At 34.8% G+C, this 20,044-nt stretch overlaps 1 protein-coding gene across 1 annotated transcript in view; it reads right to left on the reverse strand.

The window, feature by feature from the left end:
* SGCZ (sarcoglycan zeta) overlaps positions 1-20,044 on the reverse strand; it is a 218,468-nt gene that overhangs the window by 103,609 nt on the left and 94,815 nt on the right. Inside the window, exon 2 of the mRNA XM_085309147.1 lies at positions 16,000-16,101. Within this exon, the coding sequence (XP_085165273.1) occupies positions 16,000-16,101 (102 nt within the window). The remainder of the gene's footprint in view (positions 1-15,999; positions 16,102-20,044) is intronic.

Here is a 20,044-nt window from a genome sequence, read left to right on the forward strand (position 1 = left end):
GCTGCGAGAGCTGGGCCTCTTCAGCCTGGGGAAGAGAAGACTGAGGGGGGATCTTATCAATGTGTGTAAGTACCTGAAGGGAGGGTGTCAAGGGGACGGGGCCAAAGTCTTTTCAGTTTTCCCGTGTGACAGGACAAGAGGCAACGGGCAGAAACTGAACCACAGGAAGTTCYGCCTGAACATGAGAATTTCAGGGAATTTCTTCCCTGTGAGAGTGACGGAGCACTGGACCAGGTTGTCCAGAGAGGTTGTAGAGTCTCCTTCTCTGGAGATATTCAAGGCCYGCCTGGATGCAACYCTGTCTACCATGCTCTAGGTGACCCTGCTGAGCAGGGAGGTTGGACTAGATGATCTCCAGAGGTCCCTTCCAACCTTACTGATTCTATGAGTCTATGATTCTGGAAATTCCAGAGAGGTATGGAAACAAACTAGTTAGGAATCATTACATTAAATCAGATGAATTTTCCTTCAAAAAAAACCCTAAAACTCTTATGAGAATATGGACTGCTTTTGAAAGAGATAGAATTTTTAAAATCAAAATCAGAAAGAAATCATTTCCAGAAAAAGCATCAGCAATCCTCTTGGCTTAGGCCTCTTGTCTGATCGGGAATTTGAACCTTAATTTTCCAAGCTGTATGTCCTGGGCAAGGATCACATTCTCTTCCTCTCTCTTTCACACACACACAAATGCACACAGACCCAAGTACAGAGATTCAAAAAGTCTTAGATTCGTTCTCATGAAAGATAAAGAAAAAATAGCATTTTATAGAGAGTGGAAGCCAATTCATACATTGTCTGGCTCCAATAAATCAATGACCCTCTCTGTTGCTCAGAYGTTGGTACCCCTTACATATTATATTTATGATCAAAGATCATTTACTTTTGAAARGAAAAAACACATCAAAGAAAAGAAGCTGTGGGAAACATCAGGCCTGTGAAAACGCTAAAGAACATGATGTATTTTTCTAATACATTTTTGTAAAAAATATCACCATATTTTAGATGCTGTAAATGTATTCACTTTGATCAGAGCTTACTTATACTMATACGGACTGAAACACTTAAGCAGGAATGGAATCTCCCTATTTTTCTATCTTACCATGGCAGAATTGCTCTTTACTTTCAGTGTTATCTAGCGTTAGTGCTCCTGCTCCTGAAGCATCTCTAAGRATGAAGACATTTGCTAGAAACAATTCGTAACAACACTGTTTGTCCTTCATTCCCAATCAGGAGCAACATCATTATCAGTTTCACTTTTTTAATGGGAACATTGTATTGGTAGCCTCATTAGCAGAGCTGTTTAGTAAAGCAATAAAATAATGCTAGGCTTTACTTTTTATAGCTTCTGATTAGAAAAAAAGCATTGCATCTCATGGACAATTTATAGCTCATCAGTCTCAAAAACCACAGGAAATAAATTATAAGAGAAGGATGAGCTTAGAATGATGCTTATAAACTTGATCTTCTAGATGGAAAACAAAATAATTGTAATAGTAACTGGAGGCACTGAACATTAATGGATGATCTCAACATGCTTGATATAAAGTACTCTATACAAATACAGTATTTACTTCTTTACATAGTACTAACACTACAATGCCCTGTTCATATTTGCTTASAAGGTCTCACAGCGTGTATAATCTTTTAAGGTATCTAGCCTTACAACCTTCTCTGGGATAGGAAAATGCTGTTATCCCTGTTTTACAGAAAAAGAACTGAGGCACAGAAGCCATCTTGTCTGAAATTGTGAAGAAAGCTATTGGCCTTTGATTCTGATCACGGTTCTGCTTTTTCTAACCTTTGTAGCCATCTCAGCACAAAAACAAAAGGCAGAAAGACATAAAAGTTTAAATTCTAAGCACTCACATATATCCTAGAAAAGGTACCCTCGGTCCTGAAAGTGATATGAAACAGGACAGTGCCGGGGAAGATATTCTTCTGAGCAGTCTTTTATAATAAAGGCTTACATCATTCTAAATGAAGTGAATTTGTTTACTGTCAAAGTATTTTACCAGCCTTACCCTTTCTTTTCACCTAAAGGTAGAAGACAAAAACAGGTAAAAGGAAAGATAGACACTTGTTGAATATCCTCATTCTGGTGCTAAGTGAGCTGCTACATTTATATTTTTTAAGACAATCTTAGTCACAATTTATGGCAAAATGATATATAGTTGAGAATGGCAATTGTGTGTTAAAAATCAAAACAAATAAGTGAAACATGATATTATCAAAGATTCATCCAAGACATTGAATGAAATCTGGTTAAAAGCTTGCTACGCTAGGGTCACAGTGCACGTAGGTAGAAATGTCTACCATTAAAGAGGAGCTATATACTAAATAAGTAAAACTATGAAGTTAATCATGATGGTTAATCAGATAAGGGTATTCATCATTAAAAAATTAAATGAAACAAAAGAGTTATCATGTGAGCACAGTGAAATTGAAAGGTTTCTGAAGATATCCTGATCCTGAGACCTTCTTCAAGAATGATTTATAAAATACACTCAAAAACATTTTTTTTTAATGCATATTACATAGCTGAAGTTTATGAAGGAGCTCAGTAGAAGAAAACAGGAAAAAAAAAGGGAGAGACAAACAAGAAAAACAGATACACAAAGTCTGATATAATTAAGGGCTTTAAGAAACTGTTAGTGTACCATTAGAGGTCAAAACTAAAGAAGGCTTCTTATTTATTCTCAGGACAAATAGTGATTTCTCAGTGTCATTTCTTGTTTGGAAGTTTTAGYCTTTAGAGATTTCTTTATCAGTTTTACTTCACTTTAATCACAGAAATCTATCCAAAGTGTCTGTGAGGGAGCGCACGCACTCTGGACTACAGCTGAAGACATTAATTAAGCCTCATGCGTAAACCTGCAGACAGGCTGACAAGCTAACAGAGGCCTTTGCTTCTCTGGAAGGGGAGCCAAGGGAAGCGGGAACAGCTTGATTACTGGAAGTGAGAAACTGGTTMTATCTGCATTAGCATAGTCCAATTAGAACTGACCTTTAGAGCAAAACTGTTGGTGCTGTGGACTTAATGTTCACACTATTTGTATTTTGTGAGGTGTTACTTCTGATTAACTTTTATCCAGTCATGTGGATTGAACGCCCAGTAGCAGTTACAGAACACTTTTTGCAGAAAAAGAATCCAGTTTGCATACTCCAAGACCATGCTGTAATATGTACCAAAGGGCAGTAACTGGAGAGAGATGCAAGATGCCCTTCAAAAATCCACTCTTGATCCAAACCAAAACGCTAATGTCATGCAGTTATGGATCAGAGGAGACTGTTATAAGGAATTAGAAACACATCTGAAAAAGACTGCATGATCTTAAGATACTATGCCTAACTACTGGAAGTCATTCACTTTATATCCAAGATCAAAAGTTTAACTGATCTATTAAAAACTAATCAAAACAATTCACTTTAATCTGTTTGTTTTTACTACAAAGTTTAGCAAAATTATTAAAAATCACAAATCCATAGAACCTAAAAATAAAGGAAAAAAATCTACTGACCTTYACATAACTAAGATGAGAAACATTCATATGCATAATATTTTTATTTGATATAAGATTAGTCTGTTTCAGGGAATAAATGATATGACAGTCAACTGTCTGTACATGAGCTGAAATTTGACCCAAATGTACAGTTAAATATCTCTAATTTTTTCTCAGAAAAATCAACGTGGAACGAATTGGTAATTTCAGATGGCGTGAAGCAAGCATCTACACATACCTCATAAAGGATAATTTCATTATCATCTCAGGAGAAATGAATGGCTTTGGATGCTGTGGCCAGGACAGTACGATGCCTTCGTACTGAGGTTGGAGTGGAGCCATGTATTAGACTCCATATGTTTATGCCTACTTGTTTCTTATGTTTGTTCCACATCTGCACTGGGTTTATTCAATGGGAGAGAATCTAGCACCAAAATTGTATCATGCTGGCTGCATCTACAATTCTTGCTGAATTATGTGGCATATGTTCTGATTCTGGTCTAGCTGTCATGCATATCAGACACCTAGATATTTTAGATCCTTTTGTGGTTCTTATGTAGAAACCAAGATAAATGGGACGTAAGAAAGTGGCTGCTGCATACTTGGTTCTTACTGAATTAAGAGACAGGGACATGTGTGGAATATACATTCCCTGAACTAAAACCTGAAGATCAAACAATATTGATGCATCTATACGCCTTCATCTGAACACTAAACTCAGGGTGAAAAAACAGATTTATGCTTGCTATTGTTACCAAAATGTACACATGACAAAATGTCTCTGTAGAATGTGTTAGTAGTTATTGATTKAGGCTACTTGAATTCACAAAGAAAGCATCTATGCTGTGCTCAGCAGGTGCCTCCTCCAGTATTGTGACTAGCAATTGCACAAAGTTAGCCCCTGCAACTTGAGAAAAGAACAAGAAAAATAGCCAGAAATACACAAATACTAGAACTGATTCTATCTGCAGCCCAGAACAGTCTTCTAAATGCTCCTCTAACAGTGTAAAGAGCAATTGATAATTGCAGGATTTCTTAAGGTGCTAAGAACAAAGTATAAAGTAAAGAAAAAAAAAAAATCTTGAGCTGAGGGAATATAAACATGGCCTCTTACATACTGTATTGACAATATTTCAGATATTCATATCATTTTCTTCTTTGGTGAGAACTTTCAATGCATTTCAAACTATCCTTTTTCAACTAATAGGAGACAAAGTCAAATCATTCTGTATCCTTAGTGTAGACTTCAGTTTTCCTTTTTAYTAGAAGTTATTTAGTTTCACATAGATCAGTGTTGGATGCCAACAGAGATTTCACTTTTACTAATGAGAATGAGGTACAACAACACTGTACTTTTAAAAATTAATTAGGCTTTAGACCAAAAACATTTCACCATCACYGACCTAGATCTGTGATGCTACAGTTACCATTTATACTTTCAAAGACTACTTCAAGAGTATATWCTGTAGGAACTGTTGGCAAAATTGTGCATGACAGATTGGCACAGTAACAAATTTTGTGAACTATAGTTACTTTCGTTGCAGAATGTGTGATTTCAGTTCAGCTGAAGATATGAATGAGTCTCTGGCTCAAGACTAAGAACCAACTTTACTGTAAATCCTCAGATGTTTATTGTACAATTCTAATGTTGAAACTCTAATTACCAATTCCAGTGCTGATGCTAACTTGTTCAGCTGCTTCTGTTATAAGACTTTTGCTTTCCCTATGAGTTTTCTTCATCCCAGTCTCACTGCTAAATTCCAACATCTGTAGCCTGAAGTTCTTTTCAGTATTTATTTCCAATTGAATTTACCCCAAAACTGTTCTTATAATATACATGTTAAAATTATTCTTACAACCCCCATTTGTGTCTATGAGACTCAATACATCACACAGTGATACAAGTTTATTGTTTTTTTGTCTTTTCTCAAATTAGGGATCACTTACATAGTTTGAAGAATTTGTCCTTGAAACATTCACACAACTAAAATCTTTATGTTTAATTTTAAATTTGTTCAAGCAAAAATTTAGAGCAAAGCAGCAGTAAGCCTGATCAATGCTGAGCTTTTAAAATCTAACATCTTACAGAAAGGGTTCCTGGGTCTATGGGCTAGAGTCCATATTGCTACTAGAGCTGAGTTTTAAAATTTGGAGTTAACAGGATACTTACATTTCTAGAGCAGAAGTTGGCCCAAGGCCTCTGTTAATACAAAATATATTGTGCAGATGTTATGTGAGTAGTATTTCATAATTACAACAAAGCAGAGATACGGAAAAACAAAAGAAAAAAAGAAAAAGAAATCAACTCAGTCATTACTTAAAAAATATAGGAATTATTWWTTATTATTATTATTATTATTTACATTATTGTCAATAAGGCACAAGAGACAAAGGACTTTGACATAGTTGAAGTAGCTTATTTCATGTCTTAATCTGCCTGGAACAGATAACCATTATACTGTTATAAACTGAAATTTGGTTGGACAGAATCCTATACAGATRAAGTTCTTGAAACTGTCAAGTAGAAATCTCAGGCTTTCTGAAACAACTTTTGAAAATGTTGTAAAATATAATGGATGGATACAATAGAACATTTTAGTTGCCTGCAAATCAGCAATCTATAAACTGAAGTTTGAATAATAAACCTTTCAATGTCTTCTCTCAGTTTCTCATTTCTTTAACTTTGGAGAAAGGGAGAAGGTATCTATTAATAGGAAAGCCCAGAAGTGAGACAGAAAAATTGGAATGTTCATGCCCGCCTGCAAAAACTGTAAGAAATTATCCTTGAAAAAGGGCTGCACGATTACATCCAAGGCAAGAAACAGGAACACAGCATAAAATACATGAATTTGATGACACATTGAGTTTTTTTTTTTGTTGTTTTTTTTTTTGTTTTTTTTTTTTAAGTGCATGGTATTTACTGACAAGAAATTACAATTGTGAGGTTATTTTATTAGATTTTTTAACTTCTGTAATGAAAAATGAATTCAAGCAATCATACTGTTCGTACTGAAGAAAGTTTAAATTGTTCTGCTTTGTGCAATTAAGTTCATGAAGATGCTGTTAAAGTCAGCAAAGCTTTCAACTAATGTTAATGTTACTTGCTATTGTCACACACAATTCTTGTTCTGAAATAACCAAATCATTGCACTTTATTTCTCGAAGGAATAACTTCAAAACTACTTTGGAATAACAGTGTTAGTAAATATTCAACAGCATGAAGCACAAGATGATGAAAAATGATGCTTATTTATTTTACATCTAAAAGTAAAATTATTACCCCACCAGCCTTCTATAAGGAAGGACTGAACTAACAACATATTTAAGATCTAACAGCAATGAGTATCRCTAATGTTTTTCCTTATTGTAGGCAGCACAAGGAACAGGAAAAGGATAATTTTGGTTCTGAAGCACATTATTTCACCTGCAATATCTTCACAATTCAAACTATTTTAATAAAATGCTTATAGCACTTTTATTTTTTTACCCTCCCTACCTTATTTTAACTCTTGAGGAAGAAAGCTTGATCTCTCCTCATTACAGGTAATGCTGCTGCTTCCTGAAACTGATGGAGGCTGGGCAGTTTTCTGACAAATTATCTGGCAGCACAAGAAAAATGCAATTTTGAAGTCATTGAGGATGGGATTTCAGAAATACATTAAAAAGTTTGAAGTTTAAGTCACACTACTAGATGGATGGGAAACTCTTTCAGGGTATAGTAAAACCCAAACAAACAATACCCTATAAATGCATTTTCAAGGCTGAAAATTTCATCATTGGTGACAAGCTGTTTCAGAAACTGGAGGATTATGCTGTCATCTAGTTCTTACGACAAGAAAGGATGCATAATGTACCCTCAGAAAGCATGCTTTCTGTCTAGAATAAAAGGGTGCAGTTTTGAAGACCAACCAATAACTTAAAACGTTGCTAGCTGGCCCTGGACACAAAAATGAAAAAAGATTAATGCAACAACAAAAATRATATATAAATATGTGTATGTGTGTGTGTGTGTCTTATATACACATATATGTGCATATATATAGGTGTGTATGTAGAAAAATTGAAAGAATGTTGTAGATTTTGAAGTAGCCAAAACAATTCAGTTCTTACTGAATAGAGAAAAATATGGAAAGCTCATTTCAAAGAGGAGACGGACAATATTATAAATATTAACCTGCAAACACAGTATCTGCTTGTAATAGTCAGCTGTCACAAGCTGTAGMGGAAGAAGTAATTTGCCCCCATAAGAAGGGAATGGTCTTCTAATTAGGGAATGACAAAAAAAGATGTGAAGATTACACTTTATTACTGATAGACAGAGAGTTTGGAATATAGGTAAGATTCATTCTTATTTTCTTCATTTTAAACKTCAATATATTTGTTAATTTCCCCAGTTCACATATGAGATGCTTGGCAAACTGTGTACAGTATTTCCTCTACAGTTAAAATGTAATTTTTTTCTATTAGGAATTTAATTCTTCCTGATAGACTGCAAAAATGCTGAGAACAATAACAGGAAAAAATTTAGTTTAATATAACAAAGGTCTGACATCATGCCTAAATAGATGTAAAATGAGAAGAATTACTCTTCTAAATTGGTTCATCAAACTCCAGAAGTAAGCTTCTATGACTTTGCATAAGATGTCATTAAAATAAAAACTGTTTCAAGACTTACACTTGAACATTCACAGCTCCTTTACAATAATAAACACATTTGGGGTTTTACATGTTACTGTTGTTTATTTTTGAAGATTATGAATGTCTTGTCTACTTTTTATGCTTAATAACACWTTTTTTTAAAAGTGTGAAATCATAACACAAAATACATGATATATAGAAAGCATAACTGGTCAAGTAAAAAGGACATATGACCAATATTTCTGTTTTATGCTAAAACATGAAATTAATTTGTCTACATACTTTATCTAATGGATAAAACTAATTTTGCAGGTAGGCCTGCGCTTAAAGAAAMTATACTTTAAATAAGGTAACAATTTCTGTTTTAGAATGAGTATCTTGAGAATCCTTCTTATGTTCACTTTCAAAGCTCTGTCTTTGAAGTTTTGATCTGCTTTTTTCATCCAGTACTTTTGAGATTCATCTGATATGAATCATAAAAAAGGAAGAATGTTATTATTACTGAGTTGGAAATAATTAAAATTACGAACTGTTAAAACAGCTATATTTTTGTTATTTTTCTTGTTTTATTCTGCTTAAATAAATTAATTTATTGTTCTTTTGTCCAGAACATACTCCATCACAAATGAAACTACTTATTTGTAGTACTTATGAAGACAGCAAAATGGAAAGAACAGGTTCTACTGACACCATCATGCAATTTCCATATGTAGACTTTTCATAGAATTGAATTGAGGTTGGAAGGGTCCTCTGGAGTCCATCTATTACAAGCTCCCTACTCAAACCTAGGTCTACTAAAGCAGGTTTTCCAGGACCATGACCAGTCAGGTTTTGAATATTTCCAAGAACGGAGATATCATCCATCCTGTCCAACTAATCATCCTTATAGTAAAAAAGATTTTTCTTATGTTTTGGTGGAATTTCCTGTATCTCAGGTTTTGCCATTGCCTCTTGCCCTGTCTCTGGGCACTAGTCAGAAGAGCCTAGCTCTGTCTTCTTTAACTCCTCCCACCCCTGGTATTATACACATCGGTAAGTGTGAGCCTTCCCCTCTCCCAGCTAAACAATCCCCGCATTCTCAATCTCTCCTCTTATGTCAGATACTCCAGTGCCTTAAGCATCTTTGTGGCCCTTCTTTGCTGCAAGAGCATTGAACATKCTGGTTCATGCTCAACTTTGTGTCCACCAGGACCCCTAGGTCTTTTTCTACAAAACTCCCTTCCAGCCTGTTGGCCCTCTGCCTGTACTTGTGCCTGGAGTTATCCCTCCCAAAGTGCAGGACTTGGCACTTCCCTTTGTTGAACTTCCTGAGGCTCCTATCTGCCCATTTCTCCAGCCTGCTGGGGTCCTTCTGAAAGGCAGYACAACTATCTGRTCTATCAGCCAAACCTCCCAGTTTTGTACCRTATGCAAACTTGCTCAGGGTTCACTCTGTCCCATCATACAGCTAATTCACAAAGATGTTAAACGATACTGGTCYCAGTAGCCACCCCTGGGGAACATTCCTAATGACTGGCATCCAGCTGGACCAGTGTCACTGATGACAATCCTTTGAGTCCAGCAGCTCAGCCAGTTTTCTGTTCACTTCACTATCTTCTTACCTAGCTTATCTAGATATTTAACGTTATTACATGTGTGTTCCTTGTTGTTAATATACAGAGTCTCTGAATATAATGTTGCTCTCCTAACTTAAATAACATACTATTTACAATGTTTTTGTGAAGCTTTGTCTTTACCTTTGATACTAAAGGCCTACAAGCAATGTGTCGCATAGCCTGACTTAAAGCAATACATTTCAAATCACCTCAGCAGTCTCCAAGTTAGGACTAACAGACAAGCAGTTTTTTTGTGTGACAAATCATGTACTTTGTACAGATGGTAATGGTTTACATGAATCCCCCCCACCACCCCAGTAACAGCTCTCTCTTTAATTTTTTTCGTCTGTGCATCCAAAGTTTTATGTTTTCTACAGAGCAGAAGTCCATACAGTCAAAACAACTCAAAACAATCACTTTGAGTGTGTATCAGGATCAGCCACAGGAYATGATGAGCAAACTGAGACATTGCAGAGTTTCACTGAAATTTGTCCTATTGGAATACAGATGCATTACAAGCAAGGAAATATTTTAAAACTGAAGATGCATTTGATACCAAAACACCAACAAAACCCCAAAAGAAAGTCATTATTTCTTTAATTGTTCCATATTATTCTGAAGTTGTTCCCAAATCGAAATCTGTTTCTCAGGCTGGTATAAAAATTAGGTGGATTTAGGCCACRCATGACTTTGTTCATGAACTGTAATCATCCAGAGTAAAAGCTTAGGTAATATCAACTCAGATTTTTCAGCATAAGGAGTAGACATCTTCCTTGGATGAACAACAAATCACTGTAATCATAACTAGAGTACCAGGGTGACATGAAAAAATGATGTGTTCAAAAGATAGAGCTGTACAATTGGGTGACCCCCAGACAAGTTTCAGTGAAGTATAGCAAATCAAGGGCAAAGTCATGATTCATGAAGGTCTTATCAGCTGTCAGCAAAGAGTGGAGTACAGCCAACTCAATTTCAGAATGGCAGTCCCTACAGAGACCACCAACAAATATAAGAGTGACTTGTCCCTTGGCAAAACTTGTGATTAAGAATACCTTATATCATGTTCATAGCCAATAAACTGACACTAGGCTTTCAGTACATTGGAAGTACACCATGTTGAGAGCCGCAATGACTTAGAGGGCCTTTTATGCCACAGTAATGACTTTATTCTCACTGACAGGTGAGAGATTCCCAAAGGCAAATCCRAAGAGTACGTATCAGAAAAATGACTTGGGAGCATTTCAGACTTTACCAGAGAGCAACGTGACATGCAGCTGCAGAAACAAGCATTGTACTTTACACTGAGCAATAAAGGGAGAATTTTTGGTGTGTTTTTGATCTTTGATAGTACAAAGAAGGTGGAAAATGACTGCATTTCCCAATTGGGTTTTCCCTGGTACCTTCAGGCCTCAGTAGTGGTAAGAGTGAGGGACTCGCACTAGTTTTATTATACGGTAATGGGACATCTTATAGAGCAGAAAGTAGGCTGTATATAGGGAACAATTTGGCTTTATGTTTTCCAAAGAATATGCTCCCCATCCCAAAACCGACAAAAACAAAATCTGCACAGGATGTTGCAACTGATTATGAACACGTTTCAGGCATGACAGCTTAATTGGGCTGATCATGCACTGGTCTCTGAGACGAGAAAGTGTACATATGAGGGTGCTTCAAAGCAGGCACTACTTTGTCCAGGTAGCCAGACCTTTGAAATCTAAATTACTCTATGATTCTATCTTTTATGCAAGAGGTACTTAACAAAAATTTCATTGAACTATTACCTTCCATGGGATTTCTATAAAATAGACTACAGAGAATCAAATAAAATAATTTCTATGTAAGTTACAAATACCTCTTTCTACTCTAGCCAAGAAATCACAGAATGGTTGAGGTTAGAAGGGATCTCTAGAGATCATTCTGTCCAACACCCCTGCTCAAGCAGAGCCACTTACCGCATGTTGCCCAGTACCCTGTCCAGATGACTTTTAAATAACTACAAGGATGAAGACTCCACAACCTCTCTGGGAAACCAGTAATCTGACTAGCACAATCAAATGTTGAAACCAGATATTATATCAACACAAGACCAGTGTAATTACATGCACAAAAAAAGCAGTGGAAGAGACACTAACACCTTTGTAACTACCAGAATCTCAAATAACTSACAAATTTCTCATATTTTTTTCAAAGCAACATTTACAATATAAGCTACCTTGATGGCTGGTTCATAATCAATATCACCGATATTCAACTTTTACCCACACTAGATGGAATTTCATGCATGTTTTACAATAGTGAAATAGCTTTCTAAATATTGATCTAATAAATAGGGTTTTTAAATAACTCCATCACTATGTTAACCTTGTATGAGCAATGGTCATCAGAAATACTTGGCTATTTCTCTAAGCAGAAATCTAATTACAGTCTGTGAAGACAGTTCAGAACATGGACCCATTCTTAAATGATAAAGGTGCATACTGATACATTGGAAGAAAATTCAAGTCAACAGCTCAGCTATCAGTGTAAGCCTAAAAGCAGCTGCTGGAAGTAGAAAGATTTCCTCTAATAGCTGAATATTCTGCTCTTTAACTAACTTGAAACAGATTTAATACCGCACTAAAGCCACAAAGCACTGCCATAAAGATTTGCCATCAGGATAACAAAGGCAAAGACAACTTACAAATAAAATTCTATGTCAAAGAAAAGATCTGGAGAAAACACAGTAGCAGAATTTTTGCTGTGACCATAATATTCATCAATACTGTGGACTTTGCAAAAAATCAATTTTCAATTGAGGTTGTTAAGAAGTCAGAGGAAGGAATCAAATTCAAATCAAGTCTTTTGTCAAGAAGAGAATTCAGGCCTTGACATAAAAGCATGTAAGACATAATACTAACCTAAATATGTACTGACCTGAATTCACAAAGATTAACTCTATGTTGATGATGAAGTATACTTGGAGAAAGGGCAAAAAAATAAATGTACTGTCAAAAAGCTTTTGCTAAGATTGCTCACACATGGGAAAAATATTATTTGTTCTCAGAAAGACAATCATGTATTTAAAAATACAAGATATACAGCAAGTTTTCAGAGTTGTGTGTGTTCAGTTACAAGTTTATATGTAGTCAATGTTTTTGTTTTCCACACCTCTTTTTCAATGATTTTCAACTAAATCATTACCTAAAGTGTTCTCTAAGATTGTCTCTTGAAAACATGTGGTCTAAGCCTGGAGAGTATACTTTTAACCATGTTAACTGTATAGAAAAAGCAAAACAACTGCCATAGCATGAGGCAATGCTGCTTTTATGTATAAGGAAAACTACTTAACAAAGGAAACTTGAATTTCCTTCAACTCTTATAAGCATTACAGGTGTGAATAAAATAAGATCAATAAATCTAAAACAAATTCTAAAGAAAACACCCTGCATTAGTTCTTACTGTTACATGACAAACTAATAAAACTCTACAGTGATTGTTTCCATTCACAACTGCAGCAGTACAGGATGATAAAGAAATCTAAAACATTTTAATAATTCAGGTCATTACATGAGGTGTTACTTGATGTCTTATTACATTTTTCTGGGGGTATATCATTAGTCTGGATTGCTTGCACCTGGATCAATGCAAATGATATAAAAATGGAAAAGAAATTTAGAGAAAAATATAACATTCTCTTACTCAAACTTCCTACTTTCAGACTAGTATTTTGATTCAATGTCTAAATCTAGACTGTTTAAAATTTTAATTCCTTGGTACATTTTAACCTCTGGTAAGCACCACATTTAAATCCTCACCGCTTACATGGAAAAGAGGGGAAAGGCATTCTGCTCCTGCATCACCCAAAGTAGACACTAAGAGCTGGCAAGCAGAAGAGTGCTTCCAAACCCACTGCCTGTATTGACTAGATCTCTACTGGCTGTAATGAGAGCTCAGAAACTTMACTCACACTTAAGATTTCTCCAGCACTGAGTTAAGTTTCTCCAGTGACACCGCAGCTAATGCCACATGCAGATACCACGTGCCTAGGAATGCCATGCGCAGGGACATCTCAAATACCTACTTTAATTGCTTATGTAATGTATGCAAAATGCAATGAAATAAATGAGTGATTTTACATATGAATACCTACTGGAGCACAGCTCCAGAGTGTTCTCCCCCCGTGTTCCTCTGTGCCATTCATGTTTTCATGTGCCACAAGTTACAGGAACTTCAGCGCAATAACTACTAAACAAGTTGGTGAAGAGTTGGGATGTGCATAGGATTTACAAGCTCTGCAARGTGGTAACTAAATCTACATAGATAATACTTTTTTAAGCTAGATARCAAGTGTTCTAATGTCGGACCTGAATAGATCTGTGACACCAAAAATAAAATTTTAGTTGAGATACTTTGTCCAGCTASTGATCTATTCTTTTTCTTCTGTTGGTTTGAGGGCACTTATTGATGGACCTTTTTTTTTTTCCTTTAGCTTTATAGGACTAATGTAACCTTATGTTAGGCTACTGGTAGACTGCATCTTGTTCCTTTACAGCACTTACATTTGCATGTGTTTTTTTCTCAGGTTGGCTAGCAGCTCTGAGTGAAATTAGGGCCCTACTTGATCGTCTCATTAATCTCACTTGAAACTGAAGTTTCTACTTTAACAGAACCACCGTTCTGCAGTATAAAGCACCCCACCAAGCAAATATCCCAAGTCGTAACTGTCACGCACAGTAAGTGAAACTGGTGCAATAACAGACACCATCCACCAGTGAGTAGGAACTGAGAAAAATGAACACAATGAACAACATTCTGTAATTTCTAGGGCAAAAAATGTGCTCCCTGAAGGGCCTGGGAATTTTACACAAATTTTCACAAACTCCACATATCAGAATATTTATACTGGAGAGGTTCAAACTTAAGGCATGACTTTAAAGAATTTTTTATATTTGATATGAAGATTAGAAATAGCTAGAAAAAATGAAAGTATGATGGTTAATATGATAAATTCTACAGTTTCAAAACCATAAAGGAAATATTAAAAGATCGGAGAAGTTACTTTAGAGGTACTCAGTCCTTTCCACGGCTAGGATAAAAACCATGGCCAAATTTCCCCTGTAGATGCCTTTCCAATTTTAGAAAAGCAGAGAAAGCCTTACTAAACCAAAAGGTAAGGGAATATTACCATCTTAATAAAGTGATAAAAATCAGACATTATCAATGGAAACRCTGTTCACTAAATATTTTAAAATATTTCCATTACCTAGGCCCAGTATTGCAACTCTGTTAAACACTGAAAGAGCTTAGCTTTACAGAAAAAGACAAAGAGACTAGCTGTTCATCTTACACATCTATTAACATAATTAAGAGTAAAATAATTAAAAGTAATTGGAAACTGACATGACACCATTTATGAATGTACTTGAGACATATTTTAATGCACATAAGATAAATTTCAACAGACTCTATGTAAAGAAAGAAGATTTTTTCCACAAAAGTATTTAGAGTATAAGCATGTCCTACACTCTTGTCAACTTTTATATTATTAAAATCCTTTGCACTTGATTGACTGAAAACCATTACAACATTCCTCTCTGATCATAGGTTATCAATTGTATGGTAGCAATGACTTAACAGATTTCAAATACTGCAAAATGATTTTAATAGATCTATGATATTTTATAAGCCAGTGTGACTGAGTCAAAATGAGTAATATTGAACTTCTGAATACATAATATCTTGTTTTATCTTTTTCCTCTCTATAATAACCTGCCGCTAAATGATAAAACAATTACATTTAACAATATTACAAATGGTTTGTTTTGAAAAATTCCATCTTAGAGACATTATCCACTTTAGTAAGATTGCTTTCACCTACTTAAAAAAATCACACTGTCTAAAACCAGAAAGGACTCAGGTTGAGCTACTTAAGTATATATAAAATTATCCACTTATTTCACTGCATTTTGCATATCTTACATCATCAATCTTGGATTTCTAGAGTTCACATCAAATGTTGCATTTCCAATGCTGAATTCATTTTGAGTATAATATATATATGCTTTGAGAATCCTTTCTTAAGCGTAAGAAATTTCTTTCAGGAAGTAAGCAAAGTTTCAGAAAAACTCATTTTTGACATGAAGGCAGCTTTCTCTTTTATCATATCCTCAAAAACAGAACTTACTGATTGCTAGTTTAGAAGATGTAAGAATGAAGCTTGGTAATTTGAGACTGAAAAAAATCATTTATATTGACTGTAAATTGAGAAAAAAAGATGCAAAACATACCTTTCTAGAATGGATTTCTTTCACATATAGTGGGAGTAGAAATTCAGATATTCCTTCAAGTCGTATTCCTTTTTTAGTGACTCTCAAATTTCCCATTCCATCCTATAAGCAATAACATATATATATATATGTATATATTTCATTTGAGGAAGTTACCTTATGCAGAACAAAGTACAAAAAAGAACACAGTAGCTAGCCTAACATCTAAAAATAGCGAGTGCAAGAACACTAGTGGTGAAGTGAAAAGGAAATCACAGAAAATATAGAAGAGCAAACTTTTATAGGTATATCAAAATAGGAAAGACTGCCAGATTTTCAAAAATCAAAAAAGTGTACACTTTATTATTGTTAAATAATAATGCAGAAGTATATTTTTCATGAAGATAAATGCTTTTTTCACGGCTAATAGCCAAAGCATATGCAAAGCTTGTGGTGCTGGCAAGAAGTGTGACTGAAGTCACCTGGAGAGTCTGGGCAGTAAGAAGTTTACAGTAAAATAATAGAGACAAATACAGGTTATACATTAATGGGATTGTACATTAAACTGATTTAAGATTATTCCTTAATCATGTCATCTTTGGAGCTCTGAAGATTTGTCTTGTGAGCTGTGCAAYTCTACAGTATTTCTTTTGCTTTTCTGAAGTGCTCCCATCCAGTGTCTAGGGATGGAAAAGTTCAGGTAACGATTKCTCCCACTAAAGTTTCCACTGTCCACAGCGCTCTCAAAGATCTCAGACAGCAGCTAGGCAGGGGACTCGTAGGCAAACTTCACCTAGGCCTGTGGACTCTGATGGTGAACTGCACACATTGTCTCTTGGTTGGATGAAATGCAAGGTACAGATTTATGCCAGCTAAAAAAAATTATCTCCAAAGATATATGAATCTTTTGGTAAAGCAATCAAGTACAAGCAAGTATTTTTGCTCTTCCCAAAAGGCAGATTTTTTTCTTTTTTTTTTTTTTTTTTTTCTTTTAAGTAGTAGTTGAGTTGCTCATCATTATGCAAAAGCATGCTGCTGGTGAAAAGGGAAGAATTTTGAAATTTTTCTTTTTTTGGCGGGGGGAGGATTTGGAATTTTTTAAACAAAAAAGGGAAAAGGGCCATGGTATAAGTCTGCATAAAACAAGCAAATCAAATAATTCAATGCTCAATAAAATATAAGCCTATAAAAATAGCATCTTAAGGCTTCAGCTATACTCTTACAGGTAAAACAACAAAACCTGCTTCRCACTGAAAGACAGAATCATTTTGCAAACTGATGGAAATCCAAGATCTATGATCCCTGGATGTCTGGTACTGTGTTTGTACCAGAGGATACTTCCTCAATGTACAGCCAGTGGAACTCAAACCGATCCACTGAAGTATAAAACTAGCAAATTTAACTCAATTGCTGATTAAATGCTTTGAAGCAACTGCTAACTTTACTGTAGCAGAATAGTCAGAACTTGCATTTCTCTTCTGTTGGCTGAACTGTGAAACTAGTAACCTCCACCTGCTGGGCAGCCGTGAACAGCCGCATGGCAGAGGTCCAAGCTGTTCAAGCTGGATGCAGAAAAGGACATACTTGACGAAATGCAGTTATGCTTATACAAAGACACTTTATACCACTATAGCTATGCTCTTTCTAAAACAAATAATGGTGCCAATATTGTAGATCTTAGATTGATACTACTGTATCCACATCTGAAGAAAGACTGTGAAAATGGTATTTAGAGTGAGAGACAAAAAAAAAAAAAAAAATCACATCTTCCACACCATAATTCAATTTATATCATTMCCAAGCATAGCGAGGCTATAAAGAGAAAAGTTTTTTCAAAAGTACAGTAGATAATGACAGAAGTAAAGAACATAATTTGGGAAATCATGCTTTCACACATCAATTACGAGGTGTCTATGACTACACAACTAGAAACTACCAGAATCAGAAAATAAATATAACTCCTTTCCAAAACACAGAAAATATGGAATAATAAAAGCTACTGCTCAAGCTATCTATATCTCAGAATATATCTTGTTAAAGTAATAKTATGTAAGAGAAAATTAGCAGACTTTGTAACAATCCATATAATCTTTAGGAAAATTCAAAWTTGATTACATAAAGCCAATAACTGCCTTTTTGTTAGCATAAATGCTCTGTATATTTAAACTATGACAGCTGAATTATCAAATAATGCTTCCTAAAAGAAGAGATATTATWTCTTGAATTTTGAAATATGTTTTTAAATACAATACCTAAGGTTTCATAACTACAAATGGGAAATGGAGAAAGTGGAGCCTTTTCCTGAGAAGAAAGTAAGATAACGGAATTTTAAAAGCATGTATAATCTACACTAATACCTGTTAATTCAAAAATTAAACAGTTCTATTTTTCCATATATAATACCAGGCTATATAACAATATGGTAGAATAACTTGAAGACAGACAACGACCAGGCTATATTTTTGGCAGCGAATAAATTTTCAACAGGAATTAGATACTGATTTATTGATTTAGGTAATAACACATTTTCTAACCAAAAGGCAACGTCAATGCATCATTACATCTGCTTCTATAGAATGTTTGTGACTACCAGGCTACTAAAYATGATTAAAAGTAAAACTTGCAAAAAGTTATTCTTAATAAATACAAACTAAAACTTTCAAAAGTCTAGAAATGCCCAAATTAAGGTTGCCTAGGAAGCTTCAACTCGTTTCACCTTGTGTGTACCTGTATAATAAAGTCTATAATCACATTATATGCAATTATATGCAATATATTTTATATATGCAATACTTTACCATCTGAATTCCAGTAAATTCAACACAAGTGTGGCATTACTCCCTTAACCTTAAGGAGTTAACCTAACTTAACCTAACTTAACCTTAACAGGTAGTTATGTTACTTTTCAAAATAATACTTTTGGCAAGTTTATGTAGAGTGATGCTGTTCTTTTTTTTACAGAAAGGGAATGGAGRCACAGGAATTAATATGTTCATTAACGTTTGCTGCTTATCATATTTTTTTCCTGTTTATTTTTCAGTAGCAGGAAGTTAATTTGTATAGCAAATTTAAACTGATGTGGTCTCATAAACAAACAATAGAGACTATTTGTCAAGAAGAGCTTTTGTTTTCCTGCATGACTTTTCCAGATAGCAGAGAACCACTCACCTGACCCTCTGCTAGAGTTCAGCAGCTTGAGTATGGAAAAACTCTGGTCACATGGGAGCACTCTACCTCCAGTAAAATTATTTTATACCCTAGTTAGATTTATTCAATAAGACCAGACTGGCAATGCGCTCTGGAATGTAAGCCACAAATGGTGTGGCATAAAATTAAACCTTAAATGCTTGACAAACACAATAATCTTCTAGAAGGTAACTAGTCTGCTATGGCTGTTATGAAATAAGATTAAATAGTAAAATAAAGAAAATAGGAAGATGTACTACAAAATGCTTAAATAAGACTATCCTCATTCACAGAACCACTGACCAAGAGGTTTTCTTCATTTTTGATTCCCCATCTTCTTTAAACAGTCTCTGTAATAATGAGAACTCCTTGTTTCATTACAGTTTTCAGAAGTATCATATTTAGTTAAAAAGTTATTACAATTTAAAAGGTTACCTGGGGGAAGATCTTRTCTGTTTGGTTCATCATTTAAGGCACATATGCCTACGAATATCAGTTTAACTTTGGTTTCCATAAAAGAAGAAAACTAATATAAAAGGGTTTAAAACAAAACTGGAGAGAAAGTCTTAAAACATGCTTCCATCTTCCTGTAGATCAGATTCTAAAGTAATATTATTTTATTTTTTTTCAGGCTTTTCTTCTGCTAATCTTCTAAATAAACAGCCCAAATTACTTCATGCTTTCCAGACAATGGGTACTCAAATTATCATTTTTGTGYGATTTCATTTTATTCAAGTGCAAAAATATGCTTGGTGTACTATTCAAGTCCATTCTTACAATAATTAAATGTTAATTTCATTATCTATATTACTAGTTCAATTCTTGCTTGAATCCATGTTATTTCAGAGTTCACTTTTTATAATAGAAAAGGGCAGAGGGA

Source organism: Rhea americana, unplaced genomic scaffold (assembly GCF_003343005.1).
Source record: "Rhea americana isolate MKP2758 unplaced genomic scaffold, rheAme1 scaffold_292, whole genome shotgun sequence".
NCBI classification, from domain to species: Eukaryota; Metazoa; Chordata; class Aves; order Rheiformes; family Rheidae; genus Rhea; species Rhea americana.